This window comes from Schistocerca serialis, chromosome 6, assembly GCF_023864345.2.
Source record: "Schistocerca serialis cubense isolate TAMUIC-IGC-003099 chromosome 6, iqSchSeri2.2, whole genome shotgun sequence".
Taxonomy (NCBI): Eukaryota; Metazoa; Arthropoda; class Insecta; order Orthoptera; family Acrididae; genus Schistocerca; species Schistocerca serialis.
The window spans coordinates 205,094,736-205,115,310 of NC_064643.1; the positions used below are offsets into that span (position 1 = coordinate 205,094,736).

The 20,575-nt window shown below is 43.6% G+C and overlaps 1 protein-coding gene across 1 annotated transcript in view; it reads right to left on the reverse strand.

The window, feature by feature from the left end:
* Nucleotides 1-20,575, reverse strand: part of LOC126483649 (neural-cadherin-like) — a 263,505-nt gene that overhangs the window by 66,910 nt on the left and 176,020 nt on the right. Inside the window, exon 3 of the mRNA XM_050106709.1 lies at nt 12,433-12,597. Coding sequence (XP_049962666.1) covers nt 12,433-12,597 — 165 coding nt within the window. The remainder of the gene's footprint in view (nt 1-12,432; nt 12,598-20,575) is intronic.

The following is a 20,575-nucleotide window of genomic DNA, read 5'->3' on the forward strand; positions in this document are numbered from 1 at the left end:
ACGAAGTATTTACCAGGAAGCAGAATCTTTCCTTTCTGCCCAGATCTGCATATTTCACATTGCTCTGCTTCACGAAGTTCGTCTGTAAATCACCTGTATTGGCAATTACAGTGTTATCACTTGTGAATATTACATTCTGAAAACACTTGTGTCAGTTAAGGCAATAAGAATATTTTGTTAGTCCATTGTCCGCGTATCCCGAGGTTCTGAACACACAAATTAAGAACTGATTATATGAATCATGTAAGTTTGCATTCTGTGTCCTTTCATGGGTTTTTTAAATACCATGAATTTTTTTACCAGGGGCGTTTCTCTAGCGACGTGTGCATTAGTTTTATTTGAAATTTCCCAGTGCACTGATATCGTCAAGTGCCTCGTTTGATTTTATTTTCTTTCTTGGAATTTCTTTTAGAATAAGTGTGCTTTCTGTGCAGCCTATAGCAGCCTTAGCTGTTCTCTAGAGAAACTTGTTCCGATAAGTCAGGAGTTTAAATAAGCCATTTCTTTTTATTACGCCTACGTTTTACATATTACATACTGAATTCAATCGCCTACGCCCGTTAGTGTAGCTTTGTTCAGTAACGTAAGAAGTTGGCCTCGGTTTTTATTTATCATTTTACTTGTAGAGCTTCAAAACCTATTCATTTGTCATTTCCTTATTTCCTGGCTATCTACTTTTTCTGCTACTAGTTTTCTTGCGAAATTGTATTCCATCCTTGTCATCTCTATCAACTACGACATCTCTACGAGAGGTGTTGTAGTTACTTGAACATACATATTTTCCTGTTTTTTCTGTATTCAGTGATACGGATAATGCCTGTAATGTCGTAATTATATTCGTTTTGTATTTCTAAGAAAATTTTCTTTGGTCTTCTCTAATAACCTAAAAAGTAATTACTCTCCACATGCAAGTCATGGAATGACTTATAATACAGTGACACACATTCCATCATCCACTCTCTTGCGTGAAAACATTTCGTCTAAAATTACTGGAATCAGATGTTTGGCCGTTCCAAATATCTTGTCCTCTTCATTCCTTGCTTTCATACAAGTTTCTCAATGACCAATTATTTTGTCTTACCTACACAGTCCACCACTCTTCAATCCCAGTACTCTTATAGACCTTTTAAAGGGGTTCGGGATGGCGAGGGGGCGGGGGAGGGGGAAGGAAGATCCTCCAAATTAATAACACGCGCGCAGAGGGGAGGAGCTCAAAAGATAAGAAATGCGCCCACCGTCAGGTAGGCATATGGATTCGGATCAGAGTGGTACATTGTTTTAATGTACCACATGAGTTATTTGAGAGTTAGTTCTGTCTAATATATAATGCAAATTCTACCTGGAGGTACTGACAAACGAGGTTCTAGGAATTTAAATAAAAAATATATAAATGTATAACAGGGAAAACTGATTGATTGGCTTAACAACTTCAGCGTAGACCACTGGACGTGGAAACATGAACTTAGGAGGGAATATTCTCTGTGTGAAGTAGGTGATCGCTATGAAAGGATTTATGGAAAATTCGAACTCTTAAGAGATGAAACACGAGTTCAAAGATTTTTGCGGGATTTATGCACAACCTAAAGCAGTGGTCCTAGAGATATGAAATTTAGATGGAATATTTGTTCTTTAACTTATCCGCCCAATGATAAAACGCTGTAAAATTGTACCCCTAAAGGGCAAGAACGGGTATCAACTCGTGGAGCGCTGAGTCGATTTTGTTTGGCTTTCCATTGAGGTGGCAATCCTGGGTGCAGGCGATCACGTGACGTGTGTTGGGTTAAAGGGGCGCATAATGGCATGCCTGTTGACCTTCAACGCATCCGACTGTTGCGCAGTGTATGCCCCACCACACAGGCGTTAGCACGGAAAAATTTCGTTCGGCTGCTGCCGCCGAGCTGCGCTAAGTAAACAAAATGGATGTACATTGCTTGATGGTTCTTAAGTTGGAATGTAAACGGGCGTGGTAGGGTAAGAAGACAAAATCCAAGGCACGGCAAGTATGGGAAAGTAACTATTGTGTAATAAGGGGCTAGTTTCACAGAGATTATCCTTTAAAAGCTTTGTTGCCCCTAATAGCAAAAATCTCGAGAGAAGTCAGTGATTTACCGAGTGCGTTATTTGTCCCACGTAGGCGTCGCCGCGAAGATTTTTATGGACTTTTTGTCAAAGATGAAATATTTGAACACTTCAGTGAACAAATAAATATTTATGCTACACAAATGCCATTGGTTTCGACTAAGAAAGTATTTTGAAAAATTCAGTTCCTAATGAGGTGAAATCAGTATTCAATATTTGTGTGTGCCGGGAGGAGTGGTGAGGTGGGGGGGGGGGGGGGGGTCACGTGTCTTGGATTTGGCAACCCGATGCCAAGCCCAAACCACCGGTCCTATAAACATGAAGTTTGGAGCCACCGTCAGGTAGGCATATGGATTCGGATCCACAGCAAAAGAATTTTTCAAAATTCAACCGATAAGGTGGTAAGATGGGTACGGAATGCAAACCAAAAATTCCATTCCACAGCTCTCGTGACAGAGAAATAACAGTGCCAGCTACACTGTGTCTCATTAGAGGAAAATGATTTACGTAACAACAAACGTAAACAGCCGGTGGAAACGGAATAAGAAGAGCTGACTCTCGTGGTGAGATAGCTTTAAGTGGCAAACTGCCTGGTTATCCCTTTCCTTTGAAAAGTTTCGCATTCAGAAAATGGCTGGGGTTGTGCATGGACGGCCAGTTTGGTTTCAAAAAATTGTAATGAATTTTCTGTTACATCACATGATGATAACAGTGATAAATACAGCTATACTACACCTAACGCCCTTCTATAACTGCCACTGCGAAGGCGGGAATACTACTAGTAAAGGATATGGCGTATAAATTGAGAGTAAATCGAAGAAAGACGAAAGTAATGAGAAGCAGATGTGAACAGTGAGAAACTTAACATCAAAATTGCTGATCAGGAAGTAGTTAACGAAATCTGCTACCTAGGCAGCAAAATAACCCATGAGGGACGGAGCAAGGAGGGTATAAAAAGCAGCCTAGTAAAGGCAAAACTGGGCATTCCCGACCAAGAGAAATCTACTAGCGTCAAACATAGTCCTCAATTTGAGGAAAAATTTTTGAAAATGTACGTTTCGGGTGTATGCTGGTGAAACATGGACTGTGGGAAAACTGGAATGGAAGAGAGTTGAAGCATTTGAGATGTGCTACGGAAGAATGTTCAAAATTAGGTGGACTGATACGGTTATTATACAACCTGCATTAGCTACAAATACCACATGCAAGATTTTCATGTTCTCATGTTCGCTGCACACAAACTGTTAGTCCCACAGAAAAAAATGAACAGGACTGTTTTTTTAGGAAATTTAATGTATTTAAGCTCGTGGTCTTGCGGTAGCGTTCTCGCTTCCCGCGCTCGGGGTCCCGGGTACGATTCCCGGCGGGGTCAGGGATTTTCACTGCCTCGAGATGACTGAGTGTTGTTGTGTCCTCTTCATCATCATCATTCATCCCCATTACGGTCGCAGTAAGGCAAAGGCAAAAATTCAAATGGCTCTGAGCACTATGGGACTTAACATCTGAGGTCATCAGTCCCCTAGAACTTAGAACTACAGGGTGATTCAAAAAGAATACCACAACTTTAGGAATTTAAAACTCTGCAACGACAAAAGGCAGAGCTAAGCACTATCTGTCGGCGAATTAACGGAGCTATAAAGTTTCATTTAGTTGTACATTTGTTCGCTTGAGGCGCTGTTGACTAGGCGTCAGCGTCAGTTGATGCTAAGATGGCGACCGCTCAACAGAAAGCTTTTTGTGTTATTGAGTACGGCAGAAGTGAATCGACGACAGTTGTTCAGCGTGCATTTCGAACGAAGTATGGTGTTAAACCTCCTGATAGGTGGTGTATTAAACGTTTACAGAGAATGGGTGTTTGTGCAAAGGGAAAAGTTCTGGACGGCCGAGAACGAGTGATGAAAATGTAGCACGCATCCAGCAAGCATTTGTTCGCAGCCCAGGAAAATCGACTCGCAGAGCTAGCAGAGAGCTGCAAATTCCACAATTTCAGCAGGATGGAGCGCCACCACATTGGCACTTATCTGTCCGTAGCTACCTGAACGTCAACTACCCGAGGCGATGGATCGGCCGCAAGGCAGCCCGTGACAGAGCACTTCATCACTGGCCTCCAAGAAGCCCTGATCTTACCCCCTGCGATTTTTTCTTATGGGGGTATGTTAAGGATATGGTGTTTCGGCCACCTCTCCCAGCCACCATTGATGATTTGAAACGAGAAATAACAGCAGCTATCCAAACTGTTACGCCTGATGTGCTACAGAGAGTGTGGAACGAGTTGGAGTATCGGGTTGATATTGCTCGTGTGTCTGGAGGGGGCCATATTGAACATCTCTGAACTTGTTTTTGAGTGAAAAAAAAAACCTGTTTAAATACTCTTTGTAATGATGTATAACAGAAGGTTATATTATGTTTCTTTCATTAAATACACATTTTTAAAGTTGTGGTATTCTTTTTGAATCACCCTGTACTTAAACCTAACTAACCTAAGAACATCACACACGTTCATGCCCGAGGCAGGATTCAAACGTGCGAACTAGCAGTCTCGCGGTTCCAGACTGAAGCGCCTAGAACCGCTCGGGCACAACGGTCGGCTTAAGGCAATGGCATTGTATGTCCTAGCAATGACTAAGACCTTGCCTAGTCGGCGGTGCGGGTCTCCCGCGTCGTCCCCTACGCTCCTCGGATTATGGGACCTCATCATCATCAATATAGTTAAACTTTTTGCTTAGATTTTTTTCGCTAGAGGCTGTAGTTTTCGAATTATTCAAGAAAAATGAACAAAAGTGACCATCAAATATGTTTTTGTTGAATAACTCGAAAAACTATGGCCTTCAGCGAAAACGAATCCCAGTACAAAATTTAACATTAAATTTCGTACAATAAGGTCTTATTTATTTTTTCTATAAGAACCATGGACCTTGCAGTTGGTGGGGAGGCTTGCGTGCCTCAGCGATACAGATGGCCGTACCGTAGGTGCAGCCACAATGGAGGGTTATCTGTTGAGAGGCCAGACAAACGCGTGGTTCCTGAAGAGGGGCAGCAGCCTTTTCATTAGTTGCAGGGGCAACAGTCTGGATGATTGACTGATCTGGCCTTGTAACACTAACCAAAACGGCCTTGCTGTGCTGGTACTGCAAACGGCTGAAAGCAAGGGGAAACTACAGCCGTAATTTCTCCCGAGGGCATACAGCTTTACTGTATATCATGGAGAGCTGCATCAAACCAGTCTCAGGACTGAAGACCACAACAACAACATAAGAATATCGGTTCGCGCATTGAGAGCGAGATAATATGAAAATCTTGCGAGTGGCATTCGAAGGTGCTGCGGGCTGCATAAAACCCAGTGGTAGGAGCAGCTGAGTCACACTGTATATATTTGAGCTGGAAGTTAACGGAATAAACAAGTTTCTTCTTTGTTGTCAAACAGTTTGACTTTCGGCAGCAAATGAAGGCTTCAACCTCTAATTCTGGGCACAACGAAATCAACGAAGGTAAGTACATCAACAGGAGTTGTGGAGTTGCGTGTCTACTTATGTAAGCGGGAGACTCGACCACGGTATAGTTGGAATGTATGAATAAGTGCGTAGAACGGTGCTGGCTGAAGCACCAGCTATTCCCTCGGCGTGTAGCTACTGTACTACGGTATCCAACACCCAGCGGCCGCGCCCGCAGATTACTCCACCACCAGCTAACGAGAAGGCGGTGGCGCCAGATGCCTGACCTGCAGCAGTCTGTAGGGATGCGGGCCCGAGAACTCCTCCTGCAGGGATGCCTGGTACAGTGTCGCATTGAACACCGGCGGGAGGTCGTTGACGTCGTTCACGTGGATTACCACCTTAGTCGATTGCTCATTTAGGCTGTCAGACGCCACCAGAGTCAGTTCATACTACAAACAAATCAAATGAAGCCATGCCAATAAACAAAAGTCATACATGCAGCATTCAAATATGCCGTATGGTATCTCTGTCATGCTGGGACAGGCAGGATACATGCTGCTTAGCGTTTCTGACATGAAAACAAAGGAAAAAAAATAACAAACGCAGGCATAAGGGCAAAAGTAAGGTGCATTACTCAGCAAGGGTCACCGATTGCCATTTATATCTCTGTTATTAATTTTATATCGTTACTATACGCACGTAACATCTGATATTCGCTCAGTACTTACCTTTAAACAAAAACATTAAACTTCATTTTGATGCAGACGCAATTCCCAGTGGAAGAGTTTCATATCGCGCTATTCAATAGGGGAGGCATATTTCTCAGAGAATATCTATAGTACACCATAATTAATTGCGTAAATGTCGACAACTGGAAGTACATGATACCAGAAGCATCTACATCTACGTACATACTCCGCAATCCACCATACAGTGCGTGGCGGAGGATACCTCGTACCACAACTAGCATCTTCTCTCCCTGTTCCACTCCCAAACAGAACGAGGGAAAAATGACTGCCTATATGCCTCTGTACGAGCGCTGATCTCTCTTATCATTGTGGTCTTTCCGCGAAATATAAGTTGGCGGCAGTAAAATTGTACTGCAGTCAGCCTTAAGTGCTGGTTCTCTAAATTTCCTCAATAGCGATTCACGAAAAGAACGCCTCCTTTCCTCTAGAGACTCCCACCCGAGTTCCTGAAGCATTTCAGTAACACTCGCGTGATGATCAAACCTACCAGTAACAAATCTAGCAGCCCGCCTCTGAATTCCTTCTATGTCCTCCCTCAATCCGACCTCATAGGGATCCCAAACGCTCGAGCAGTACTCAAGAATAGGTCGTATTAATGTTTTATAAGCGGTCTCCTTTACAGATGAACCACATCTTCCGAAAATTCTACCAATGAACCGAAGACGACTATCGGCCTTCCCCACAACCGCCATTACATGCTTCTCCCACTTCATATCGCTCTGCAATGTTACGCCCAAATATTTAATGGACGTGACTGTCAAGCGCTACGCTGCTAATGAAGTATTCAAACATTACGGGATTCCTTTTCCTATTCATCTGCATTAATTTACATTTACCTATATTTAGAGTTAGCTGCCATTCTCAGTAAACATGGGCTGCAAAATGCGTACCTGAAGAGCTATGAGCACTTCCTCATCTTCGATACTGTGAAACAAATATCTTTTACTGCAAACTCTTTACTTTACATTTTTTGGGAAGACGTAGTACGAACCAAAACAAGAAAAAATGTCCAGTAAACATGGGTTCTAAAGTGCATATCTTAAGAGCTACGAACATTTGTTCAGTAGAAGAGATGTGTTTCACAATAGCGAAGATAATGAAGTGCTCATGCCTCTGAAGGTATGGATTTCAGAGCCAATGTCTTGTTTTGGTCCAATCTACCACCTCTCAAAATATGAAAAGTAGACAGCTTGTAGTAGAAGATATTTGTTTCACAGTATCGAAGATGAAGAAGAAGTTTTCATAGCTCCTTAGATATGCGTTTCAGAGACCATGTTTACTGTGCCTTTTGCTTCTAGTATTGTGTACTTTCAACTGCATGCATTTACGACAGTTATGATACGACCTACACATAGATTCTAACAAAGGATACACACAAACGTCGATGGACTGCAGAACGAGTCTTGAGGAATACACTAAGGGCTATAGCGGGTTAAGTCGCCTAAATTAACGCCACCCAGGCAGCAGCAAGCGTGAGCTTACGTGCTGACGGACCCTCAGGCGTAACTGCTCGCGATGGGCTTGACAGTACAGTACTCATTACGTTAGACGGCTTCGCGTCCTCAGTATATGTTAAAACAACTGGGCGACTTTCTGGACCAGGTTCCTGTTATTAGTTTCTTCCTCATAATACCCTCCATAATCCCTCAAAGGTTATCGATATCATTTTGTTACACTGTGTTCAGAGAAAAGTTGATGTATGTTAATGGACGCGTGTGTCTGTCCCAACATTATCTGATTCGCAAATGACGCTGCAGAGATGAAACAGCCTAGCTACCCTAGGTGAAGCGGTAGGAATAGGAAGGCAGTGACGTGCACATACCGGGTTATCAAAAAGTCAGTATAAATTTGAAAACTGAATAAACCACGGAATAATGTAGGTAGCGAGGTACAAATTGACACACATGCTTGGAATGACACGGGGTTTTATTAGAACCAAAAAAATACAAAATTTCAAAAAATGTCCGACATATGGTACTTCATCTGATCAGAATAGCAATAATTAGCATAACAAAGTAAGACAAAGCAAAGATGATGTTCTTTACAGGAAATGCTCAATATGTGCACGATCATTCCTCAACAATAGCTGTAATCGAGGAATAATGTTGTGAACAGCACTGTAAAGCATGTCCGGAGTTATGGTGAGGCATTGTGTCGGATGTTGTCTTTCACGATCGGTCGATCACGATACACTTGCGACTTCAGGTAACCCCAAAGCCAATAATCGCACGGACTGAGGTCTGGGGACCTGGGAGGCCAAGCATGACGAAAATGGCGGCTGAGCACACGATCATCACCAAACGACGCGCGCAAGAGATCTTTCACGCGTCTAGCAATACACTTTTTTGAATTTTGTATTTTTTTTTTTGTTGTAATAAAACCTCATGCCATTCCAAGCATGTGTGTCAATTTGTACCTCTCTATCTACATTATTCTGTGATTTATTCAGTTTTCAAATTTATACTGACTTTTTGATCACCCGGTATAATCTAAAATGACCGCTACTGATATTGAATCCATTGTTTCCATGTGTCACTACTATTTTCGTCGAATAGAACGATCAAACTGTGTGTAATTTTTTGAAAACTAGTTTATGAGGACGTTAGTAACGGATTTGAAAACGATTGTTTCTCTCACACAAAACTTTGCGTTGCTTACTCTAGAGTGGGTTCACTCAAGAATAACTTTTTCTTTCTCCTAGAACAGATATTAAAATGTCATTTTGACACATTGAGCAGAGCCATGGAGGTAGAAAATGGAGTACCAAGTGGAGAAATTGGAACAGTTCCAACATATTCTCCTGTTGGAGTTCAGCAGAGGGGTGACAGCAGCGAAGGCAGTTAGGATCATTAGCGCCGTGTATGGAGAGAATGCCACTGGACAGAGCACGGCAAAAAAGTGGTTTTCTCGTTTTAAGGAAGACAGTTTTGACGTTAGTGACTCTCCACGTTCAGGAAGATCTTCGGCGTTTGATGAATATCATTTAAACGCATTAATCCACAATGATCCACGTCACAGTACTCGGTAACTGGCAGATGTAATAAACTGTGATTATTCCACAGTCGTGTGACATTTGCAAGCAACGTGGAAGCTTCAAAAATCTGGTGCATGGGTACCGTATGCTGTAAGCCAAAATCACAAAAATCAGCGGGTGGCCTATAGGTGCATTTCTGCTTGCTCGTGATCAATTAACTCATGAACAACACCGACCATTCCTGTCCCGTGCTCTTACGGCTAACGAGAAGTGGTGGCTTTATGCTAACTTGAGGAAGAGAAAGGAATGATTGAAGCCAAACAAGCAGCAACTTTCCGTACAAAGACCTGCGCGCGTCCGCAAAAGATAATGTTATGTATCTGGTGGAACAGCGGCTGTGTGGTGTATTACGAATTGCTTCCCCGAAAGGTAACGATCACTGCTGACATTTATTGTCAACAACTGAGACGTCTTGCAGACGCAGAGTTACAACAATGACCAGGAAGACTGCTCGAAGTGCTGCTGCTCCACGGTAACGGCCGCTTGCATTCTGCTGGGCTGACAAAAAAACGCTATACTGAAGTTGGGATGAGAAGTCATTCCGCACCCAACTTATTCACCTGTTCTTGCGCCCTCAGATTTTCACCTTTTCTGCTCGCTATCGAACAGCCTTTAAGGAACTTCCTCTCCGGATGAAAATACGATGGCAAAACATAGCTCGAGGAATACTTTGCCTCAAAACCAAGTGATTTCTACAGTCGCGGTATTGAAAAGTTACTCCAGAATTAACAGACCGCTGTAAATAGTGTCCAGGAGAATACATTATTGATGACAAGAGTCTCTGTTGCGTGTATCTGCTGTGTTTATTAAACTTATCCAGCAACCCAGTATACACGTAATTAAGTTCGTCCAGAATCGTCAGAGTGTGAGTCCTGTTCGAACTTTTTTCCTTCATCTTTACGATGAGTATGGTGTGGACACTTCCGCATTGTAAGATGACAACAGTCGTGTTCACAAGGCTGTAAGCAAACATTTCTGGTCCGACGAAAACTCTGATACCGTATCGTACCTCGTTTGGCCCTCTAAGTCACCCCATCTCAGTCGCATAGAAAATGTCTGGGACTATCTGCGACAGCGGGTGAAACCTATCAGTCAACATCCTTACAATCAGGTAGCCCTGCAGGACCTAATCATGAATGAGTGCCCTCAACTGGATATGGACTACCTGAACTTGTGACACTCTTCCTTGGCAAGTTGGGGCCATCAGAGCTAGAGTCGGTATTACTCGATACTGGCGTGATGTTCCCTGTGAATGTGTTTATGCGAGAGCTTTTCGGAAAGCAAAGCCCGGTCTGTCACGAAATGGATACCACTGTAAAAATAAAAAATGTTTTATTTGCAATACTTAGCTACACCTTCCAGCTAATTCTCTACATAGTCGCCGCTAAGAGACAGACATTTCTCGTACCGTTGTTCCAACTATCCAACACCCTCGTCATAGAAAGCAGCCGCCTGTGCTTTTCCCCCAATTCTGTACGCTGGTCTACAGCTCGTTGTCTGTGCCAAAATGTTATCTTCATAGAGAGCGGTTCACATGGGCATAGATGAAACTCAGGGGAAACCAATTACGTGCTGTGTTGTCGGTGATCAAACACTTCCCATCGAAAACGCTGCAGGAGTATCCTCTACATCTACATCTACATCTATACTCCCCTAGCCACCAAGCGGTGTGTGGCGGAGGGCACAATTCGCCCCAGTCATATTTCCCCTCCTCTGTTCCACTCGCGGATTGCGCGAGGGCCCGCATCTCGTGGTCGTGCGGTAGCGTTCTCGCTTCCCACGCCCGGGTTCCCGGGTTCCCGGGTTCGATTCCCGGCGGGGTCAGGGATTTTCTCTGCCTCGTGATGGCTGGGTGTTGTGTGCTGTCCTTAGGTTAGTTAGGTTTAAGTAGTTCTAAGTTCTAGGGGACTGATGACCATAGATGTTAAGTCCCATAGTGCTCAGAGCCATTTGAACCATTTGATTGCGCGAGGGAAAAACGACTGGCTGAATGCCTCAGTATGAGCTCTTATTTCCCTTATCTTTGAATGATGATCGTTACGCGATTTGAAAGTTGGTGGTAATAATATATGCTCTACATCCTCGGCCAAGGTTGGATTTCGGAATTTAGTGAGCAGTCCCTTCTGTTTAGCGCGTCGTTTATCTGCAAGAGTGTCCCACTTCAAACTTTCTATGAGATTTGTAACACTCTCGCGATGGCTAAATGTACCAGTCACGAATCTTGCCGCTCTTCTTTGGACCTTCTCAATCTCTTGAATCAGACCCAACTGGTAAGGGTCCCATACAGACGAACAATACTCTAAGACTGGGCGAACTAACGTGTTGTAAGCCATTTCCTTTGTTGAAGGACTGCATCGGTTCAGGATTCTACCAATAAACCGCAATCTAGAGTTCGGCTTACCCGTTACTTGTGTAATCTGATCATTCCATTTGAGATCATTTCAAATAGTCACACCCAGATACTTGACTGATGTTACCACTTCGAAAGACTGATCATTTATTTTGTACTCATACAGTAATGGGGATTTTCGCCTTGTTATATCTTCATTTCCGTTCAGAGTGCGGCCGGCAGTTGTCATGAAGAAGGAAATGCATGACAATTACGTTATGTGAGGTTGCAAGAAATCAGGTGAAATCCCTCGGCAGGCAGGGCATACTTGGCGGGAGACACTATTTTCTAGTCTTCTTTTCGTGCTCACTGTGCGCTCAGAACTGAAAAGAGCGGCGTGATCCGATCGACGGACGTACTAGACACATATCTGTGCAAAGCTTCATCGGATTTTCACTGTGGTTTCCATTTAGCGCGCATTCGGACCCTACTTTTCGAATAGCCCTCGTATTTCTCAAGGTATTCTTCTGAATAAGTTAAATAGGTCACCTCAAATACATAAAATTCCTGTCCTTGCCTACTAGAAGCTTGGGATGGGCAACTCTGGATGACGAATTAGGTAACCATAAAAAGAAAGTACGTTTCTGTAAGGGAAGTGGTAGGTGAAACAATCCTAGTGCAGAAGAAAGTCTGCTTGTGGCTACTATTGAAAAAAATAGAGTAGTTTAAAAACAGCTCCGGCGGTGCATGGCATGCAGTGACGCTTGCTGAGTAATGGCGGTGGTCGGGGGGTGCGATGGGCAGGACCTGCAGCACGCGCTTTGGGAGGTTGCGGTCGTCCTCCTCGGTGATCTGCGTGCGGTAGGTCGGCCTCTCGAAGGCCGGCGGATTGTCGTTGACGTCCTTGACGTGGATCACCACCGTCGTGTAATTCTCCTTGAGGTTGTCCGAGGCAGCCAGGCGCAGCTCATACTGTCGGCAAAGCAAGTGTGAGCGCGGGCCGCCGGCGGGGGTTCCCCCGCTGCCAAACTGCGCTGGCTAGCGCTGCGTGCCAAACATTACAACAGCATTCTATACACAAGACACACACATATGAACTGATACAGTAACCAAATAGGCTGCGGCAGCGGAGGCGTGTTCACGTCGTTGCTAAAGTACTGTTGTTGCTGTACTTATCACACAGCAATGGTGTCACTTCTGCAGTTATTAAGGTAACATTACTGATTCTTTTGTACTACTCTCCCACTGTAACTATTCTAAATATCATAGAAAACGTGATTTAACGACCGCACCACTATCACAAAATTAAAGTGCCAGCAACAAGTACAGACCAACCACAAGATTAAGGACTATGACCTTAACAGCAAATCTCATATGCAGCGGTAAAATATTAGTAAAGGAAGAATAATAGGCTCACGAGATCGCATCGATATTATCTTTAATGAGCTCAATTAGTAGGAACGAAAATATCGTCCCCATGGAGTCGGCGAAGACGACAGAACTGTAAGTAATATACAGATAAATAAAATTTAAATTAGGTTTTGAGAATTATACAGGAGGGAAAAAAATCACTCGTATGTCTTCTTACGACAATCAGTCTGTAAAAATTACGAAAATTAATGAAAAAAGTAAATGTCAAAAAAAGTAAATGTAAAAAAAGTAAATATCACAAAAAAATAAATGCCACGCGACAAAGGCAGAGAATTTAGAAAGAAAAACCACAAGAAAAATTTTAGGTCCTGGGTGTCTCTCCTGAAAGCCGTCAGGTGCATTTCATCTTGTGTTTCGGCATATATTTGCAATGTCGTTTAGCTGGAGTCAGCCCAAACAAATACTGCTCATTAAATCTTTCAAGCGAGTCCTGTGTCAGTGCAAAGTGTTGGTTTGTTTCTCGTTTACAATCAAAATGATTGAAAACGAGAGTTTGGAGCGATATTCGTGTTATCGATATTTAATAGCAGGAACAATAAAACGGGAAGAGTAATCAATACTCCAGCAGCGGCTTAGTAGCGCTGCTGAGTTCTTCGTTTTACTGTCCGTGTTAATACGTATTGATAAAACGAATAACGCACTAGACTAGTTTGGTACCGCCGTAGCGAATGGGTACGTAAAATTCCACTTTAAAAATAATTTTGAACGTAACAGGGAATAAACTGACGTTTTCCTTTGTAAATGCGCGAAGCATGAAACATGTGATGAGCATTAGTTGTTTGGGTCGACTCCATCTAAACACTGCATAAAAGAGCTTGCAAATATCTGCCGAGACACCAGAGAAAATGCGTCTGGGGACTTTTAGGGGAGGGAGACAGAGAGAGAGACAGAGAGAGAGAGAGAGAGAGAGAGAGAGAGAGAGAGAGAGAGAAAGAGAGAGTGAGAGGGGGAAGAGAGAGGGGGAGAGAGGGGGGAAGAGAGGGAGCGAATGACAAACAGTGAGAAAAAGACTAATATTCTTTCCACATTTTCACAGGGTGAAGGAAACGAGATCGGCAAACAGATCTTCTAGTACCTCTGGGAAAAGAAATTAACAAGCTTGATCTGAGAAGCCAACGAGTGCAAGCTTTTCAATCTGACGCCACTTCGGAGGCTTGAGTGTTAATTGCTTTGCTTGTTTGTATTTAAGCAGCTTCTCTTTTCTCTGAAGTTTAGCCGGTCCAGACCTCACTACCTTAGAAACACCCGATATTTTCCCTAGATATCGAAACCGGCATCTCCACATTTGCAGTCAGCGACACTAACAATAAGACTGCACAGGTAGTCGGGTGTACATGAAAATGAATCTGTGATCAAATTGAAAAACGCTCATCATTGCACGCAGATATTATGTCCGCGATATGCCTAAACAATGTCTTCATCATGAATAAGTTTCACTCCTGTGATCGCGATAACCTCGTTTTCCGGGAGCATTCTAACACGAAGTAGTGGTTGCCTACCACAAATACAAAATCGAAATAACGAGAGGCTTTACCAGCTGCAGCTACTAAATTGCACTGTTCATAGAGAAAGTTGGCAGTGTTCAGTTTACTTCAAGTAAAACAAAGTAATGCAACTCTGTGAAGCACTCAGGGATTGTGAAATTTCACGGCAGATGTTACTCAGATTATTGACATCATACAGAATTTACAAACTATTTGACTTAAATTTACCCCCACTGTTTTTGCCACCAATGCTCCGACAGCTAAACGTCCATCATTTGCCATGCATTGAAAATTTAACTGGAATTTCCGCTTTTTCTCGCAATATTTGCTTCCGAGAGGCGACTTAATGATTTTGTTACTATTCAGGTTGCCAAAGACGAACATTCATTGTCTTGTATGCACTAATCTACTAATTTCAGGAAATGTAATTACTTCTTTATTTTCATATAATTTTTTTTGACGTTACAGGGAACAAAATACAGACATTTTTTGTTTTTCTGGCAAATAGATATTCCATTACTTTTTTGAACATTATGTTCGTATTTAAGGGAGAAAACGTAAAAATGTTAAACTCCTACGTCTTTACTTTACGAACAGGTCTTTGTCTTAATAAAGCTCAGGCAGACTTATTTACTTTTCCTTTCAAACTTTTTGCTTTACATTTTGTTCCATCTAAATTTAGGAGTAATTACTCATAACTATTATTATTTTACTGCATTAAAGAAATTTCTTACTGTCGGTCATGACTTCTTTATTTACAACCCCAATTCATAAGTGCGGTTTTTTTTACCATGTGATATTTTAAATACGACGTTTGTTCTGAACGGTTTCTGCGCTTCGGTAACTTCCCTTTGACGAAAACAAGCGTAAATTTTCGATAGTAGCGTTCCTCGTTATTTCAGTGCCACGAAGTATAAAACATATAGAACTTGGAATTCTGGGTGACCACTTGCGTAGAAACTCACATTCTAATTATCATTTACACTGTTTTCTTGCGTAAAAGTACAAAATAAACAATATAGGCAATGGCAATTAGGAATGCAGTTTTCAACATATGAGTCACTTCATTCAGTATGTCTAGCTTGGTGCCGAGAGATATCATCGACTAGAGATTTTTGCTCGGTTGGAGGACTGGAACAGGGTGCCCTCAGCTTCGTGAGGGAAGTTGACGATTTACTTGAATGAGGAAAAGTATATATGGCTAATGATTATTCTCTAAACAATTAATGTTTTGGAATTCTAGGGCAAATACGTAACGGCGTATTGTAGTACAAGGTGTTCACAATTAAACCTTTACTACTTGACAGGACCTCCCTGAAAAACGAGTGACCATCTACTTGAATGAGCAGAAACGGCTTCAACGCCTGGGAAGAAAACAACGGCCGGAAGAGTGGTGTACTGACCCGATGTATCCAAACGAGGTCATCTTGGAAAAGATGACACAGCGGCTGGTCAGTCAAGCACCGACAGTTTTTTTTTTTTTTTTTTTTTTTTTTTTTTTTTTTTTTTTTTTTTTTTTTTGTCGTACTAGGCCATTAGAGATAACGTTATGCATCTTCTAGCACGTATTTAAATGTTATTGGATACGGCTTTTCTGCCCAGGCTCGCAGGATTTTTCCCTAATTACATATCTATCCTCCTACAAGCTGCAGATCTACTTTCCCTCTTTACGGCAGTTTTCAAGGTGTCTTTCAGCGCTGTCCGATTATTTTATATCATTTCATTTGAATCTGACATTGTCGAAGCCTTTGCCTACCTCACGAAACCGTATGTTTGAAAATTTCGATCCCCTGGCCAGAAATTTAAATATTTGTGGCTTTCCACAACTGCACCGACTACTCTAGTACCCCTCCCTCCTCAGTCTACATTGCCATTCACACCTCAGACCATTTGGTATTCCCCCTAAACTCCAACTGTACTGGAACAACACCATTTGATTAAAGCTCCAATGCCTGGGTTTCAGGCGGATTTGAAATTAACATATTTATCTCTTTCACTATCCTCTCTCTTATTATTGCAAGTCTTTACATCTGCCATCGTTAGTTATTTTGCTTCTCATTTCCTCATCTAATGCCGTCAGTATCATCTGATTTAATTCGACTACTGCTCATTGCCTATGTTTTACTTTTGTTGATGTTCATCAGATAACCTCGTTTCAAAACACTATCCATTCCACGTAACTGCTCTTCCAAGTCCTTTGCTGTACCTGAGTGAAGAGCAACATAATCGGCCATTTTTACAGCGTTTTATTTCTTCTCCATAAACATTAATTATGTTTCCAAATATATCCTTTGTTTACTTCATAGCTTGTTCAGTGTACAGATCAATTAACTTGGCGACAGGTTACAACCCCGTCCTACGCCCTACTCAACAACTGTTTCCCGTTCATAGTATTCGAATCTTATAACTGCAGTCTGGTTTCCGTACAAGCTGCACATAACTTTCCCCCCCTATATTCCACCCTCGTTGTCTCCAGAATGTCAAAGAGTGTACTCCAGTGACTAATACGGCAAAGAGAGCATTCATTGAAAAATGAAGTTTACTACGAGGATTGGAGCTTAAATAGTGGCAACTATTTATTCACAACCGATACAAAAGAGTTACGTGTTTGCACCTGTTCCTGCCCTTCAAAGCAGTCACCAGCGTTGTGTAGAACCCGTTGCCAGCGATGTGGAAGGCGTCATATACCGTTAGCAGAGCCTGTTCTGTTGATGGTGCGAATGGAGAGGTCTAAAGTTATGGTGATTCTCGTGTACGAGTGTGATGATGTTATCCTAACGCATTACGTTCCTCCACGCAGACCATCAATGTACAGTATTACTGTTCGTTTCTGGAGCATCACCTGCGACCAGCTTTGCGAAAGAAGCGGCGACACTTTCTGCCCAACCCACCCATCATTTTGCTCGACAATGCGCGGGCGCATACAGCGCAAGCTGTGGCTGCTCTGTTCGGTCGATGGGACTGGGAAGCACTGTACCATCCACCATACTCCCCGGACTTACGTCCTTGTGACTTTGATTTGATTCCAAAGATGAAGAAACCACTTCGTGGCATTCGCTTCGGAAGTGTTCCAGAGATTCGACAGGCAGTAGACCGCTCCATTCGCACCATCAAGAGAACAGGCACTGCTAACGGTATACTACGCCTTCCACATCGCTGGCAACGGGCTCTACACAACGCTGGTGGCTACTCTGAAGGACAGGAACAGGTGCAAACATGTTACTCTTTTGTATTGGTTGTGAATAAATAGTTGCCACTATTTAAGTTCCAACCCTCGTATTATCGAATTTAATTTGAGGGGAAAATTTCTGAGAATATACTTCTGGAGCTCAGCATTTACCGGAAGTGGATCATGGGTTGTGGGGAAAATGGAAAAGAAGAGAATCTAAGCGTCTGAGATGTCTTGCTATAGAAGGACGATGAAAATTAGGTAGACTGATAAAATAAATTTGAGAAGATTCCCCGCATATTTGTGGCACGATTTGGAAGCCGCTGATTTAAAACTGTTCGAACCCTCATACCCCAATTTGTATGTGCTCCATCTCGCTGAAAGATGTCATCCGTGGAATTCGTATCTACACTACTGGCCATTAAAATTGCTACACCACGAAGACGACGTTTGCAGCAGCATGGACTATCAGCTCGGAGACCGTGGCTGCGATTACCCTTGACGCTGCATCACAGACAGGAGCGCCTGCGACGGTGTGCTCAACGACGAAACTGGGTGCACGAATGGCAAAACGTCATTTTTTCGGATGAATCCAGGTTCTGTTTACAGCATCGTGATGGTCGCATCCGTGTTTGGCGACATCGCGGTAAGCGCACTTTGAAAGCGTGTATTCGTCATCGCCATACTGGCGTATCACCCGGCGTGATGGTATGGGGTGCCATTGGTTACACGTCTCGGTCACCTCTTGTTATTGACGGCACTTTGAACAGTGGACGTTACATTTCAGATGTGTTACGTTATGGCTCTGCCCTTCATTCGATCCCTGCGAAACCCTACATTTCAGCAGGATAATGCACGACCGCATGTTGCAGGTCCTGTACGGGTCTTTCTGGATACTGAAAATGTTCGACTGCTGCCCTGGCCAGCACATTCTCCAGATCTCTCACCAACTGAAAACGTCTGGTCAATGGTGGCCGGGCAACTGGCTCGTCACAATACGCCAGTCACTACTGTTGATGAACTGAAGCTGGATGGGCAGCTGTACCTGTACACGCCATCCAAACTGTGTTTGCCTCAATGCCCAGGCGTATCAAGGCCGTTATTACGGCCAGAGGTGGTTGTTCTGGGTACTGATTTCTCAGGATCTATGCACCCAAACTGCGTGAAAATGTAATCACATGTCAGTTCTAGTATATTTGTTCAATGGATACCCGTTTATCATCTGCATTTCTTATTGGTGTAACAATTTTAATGGCCAGTAGTGTATGTTACCTAGACAAATGTATTCCAGAAATTTCTTTACTCTGTATTGATTATTTTTTGACGTTGCGATTTTTTCCGTCAGTGCAGCAAATGAGGAGCCAGCCGTGTCGTCGCGTGCTCAACGACGAACCTGGGTGCACGAATGGCAAAACGTCATTTTTTCGGATGAATCCAGGTTCTGTTTACAGCATCGTGATGGTCGCATCCGCGCTCATTGTGCAGCACCTCGGCAGCATGTGCTGGCTCGTGGCGTGGCACGGCGTGCTGTACGCACTGCTGGAGGCTGCCCCGGCACAGCCGTGGAGCACAATGGGGCCGCGCCGAGGGCGCACGGAGCCCTCGTAATCCGTGAATTATTTCACGGCCGCGGCCAACCGCTCGCGGAGCTGCGGGGTCGGCCGTTCTAGTCTAAAAATAATAAAAAAAAAGACCACGGCGGAAGCAGAGGCGGCGGGGACCGCCTCTTCCCTTCCACTTTAAAGGATAGTTTCCGTGTTAGACAGCGCAATAACATACGATTTCCTTGATGGTTGCAATGCTGGTTGGTAATGGATGTCTGACAGCGATGAACTGTGGACGAAAAGGGCCTCGAAAAGGGTTTAAACGAAAAATAATGATATTTAATTTTTGAGCCTACATGCAACGGGCTCACACAGTCCTGCACCGAAATTCATTTAGTACAGTGATTTCATAAACATTAATTGTGATTAGTGAGGCCGCTGTAACATATACGTATCTCCATACTCTGTCCACCGTACGGTTAACTCTAAGTAAACATGCTACTACGTACAGGGCCATTCATAAGTACTTCCAGGGTTTCAAGGGATGAGTGTGCAAATATTACAACTAACTCTGTCCAAGCAGGTTTCGGAAGGCCCAACGGTACCGACCGACCGCCGTGTCGTCCTCTGCCAATAAGCGTCACTGGATGCGGACATCGATGGGCATGTGGTCAGCACACCTCTCTCCCCGCCGTTGTCACTTTTCGTCACCAGAGCCGCTACTTCTCAATCAAGCAGCTCCTCAACTGGCTTCACAAGGGCTGAGTGCACCTCGTTTGCCAGCAGCCTTCGGCAGACCCGGCCTGTAACCCATCCAAGTGCTAGCTAAGCCAGACAGCACTTAACTTCGGTGATGCGACGGCGAATGGTGTTACCACTGTGGCAACGCTGTTGGCTCAAAAACTACAAGACAAATGGTTCAAATGGCTCTGAGCACTATGGGACTCAACATCTGAGGTCATCAGTCCCCTAGAACTTGGAACTACTTAAACCTAACCAACCTAAGGACATCACACACATCCATGCCCGAGGCAGGATTCGAACCTGCGACCGTAGCAGTCACGCGGTTCCGGACTGAAGTGTCTAGAACCGCACGGCCACCGCGGCCGGGAAACTACAAGGCATACGGAAAGTAGACACATATCAGTGGATAGCGAATCACTCCACGTCTTTAACTCATATTATAGGTGCTCGATACGGGTACGGTTTGTGATGGAGAAACGACAATACATGCGAGCAATTCACTGAAGTCACTGCTGTTGCTGCTGCTCGAGAAGGAGCGATGACAACAGCCCCTACTGGGAATCTGTTCATTTGGTTGT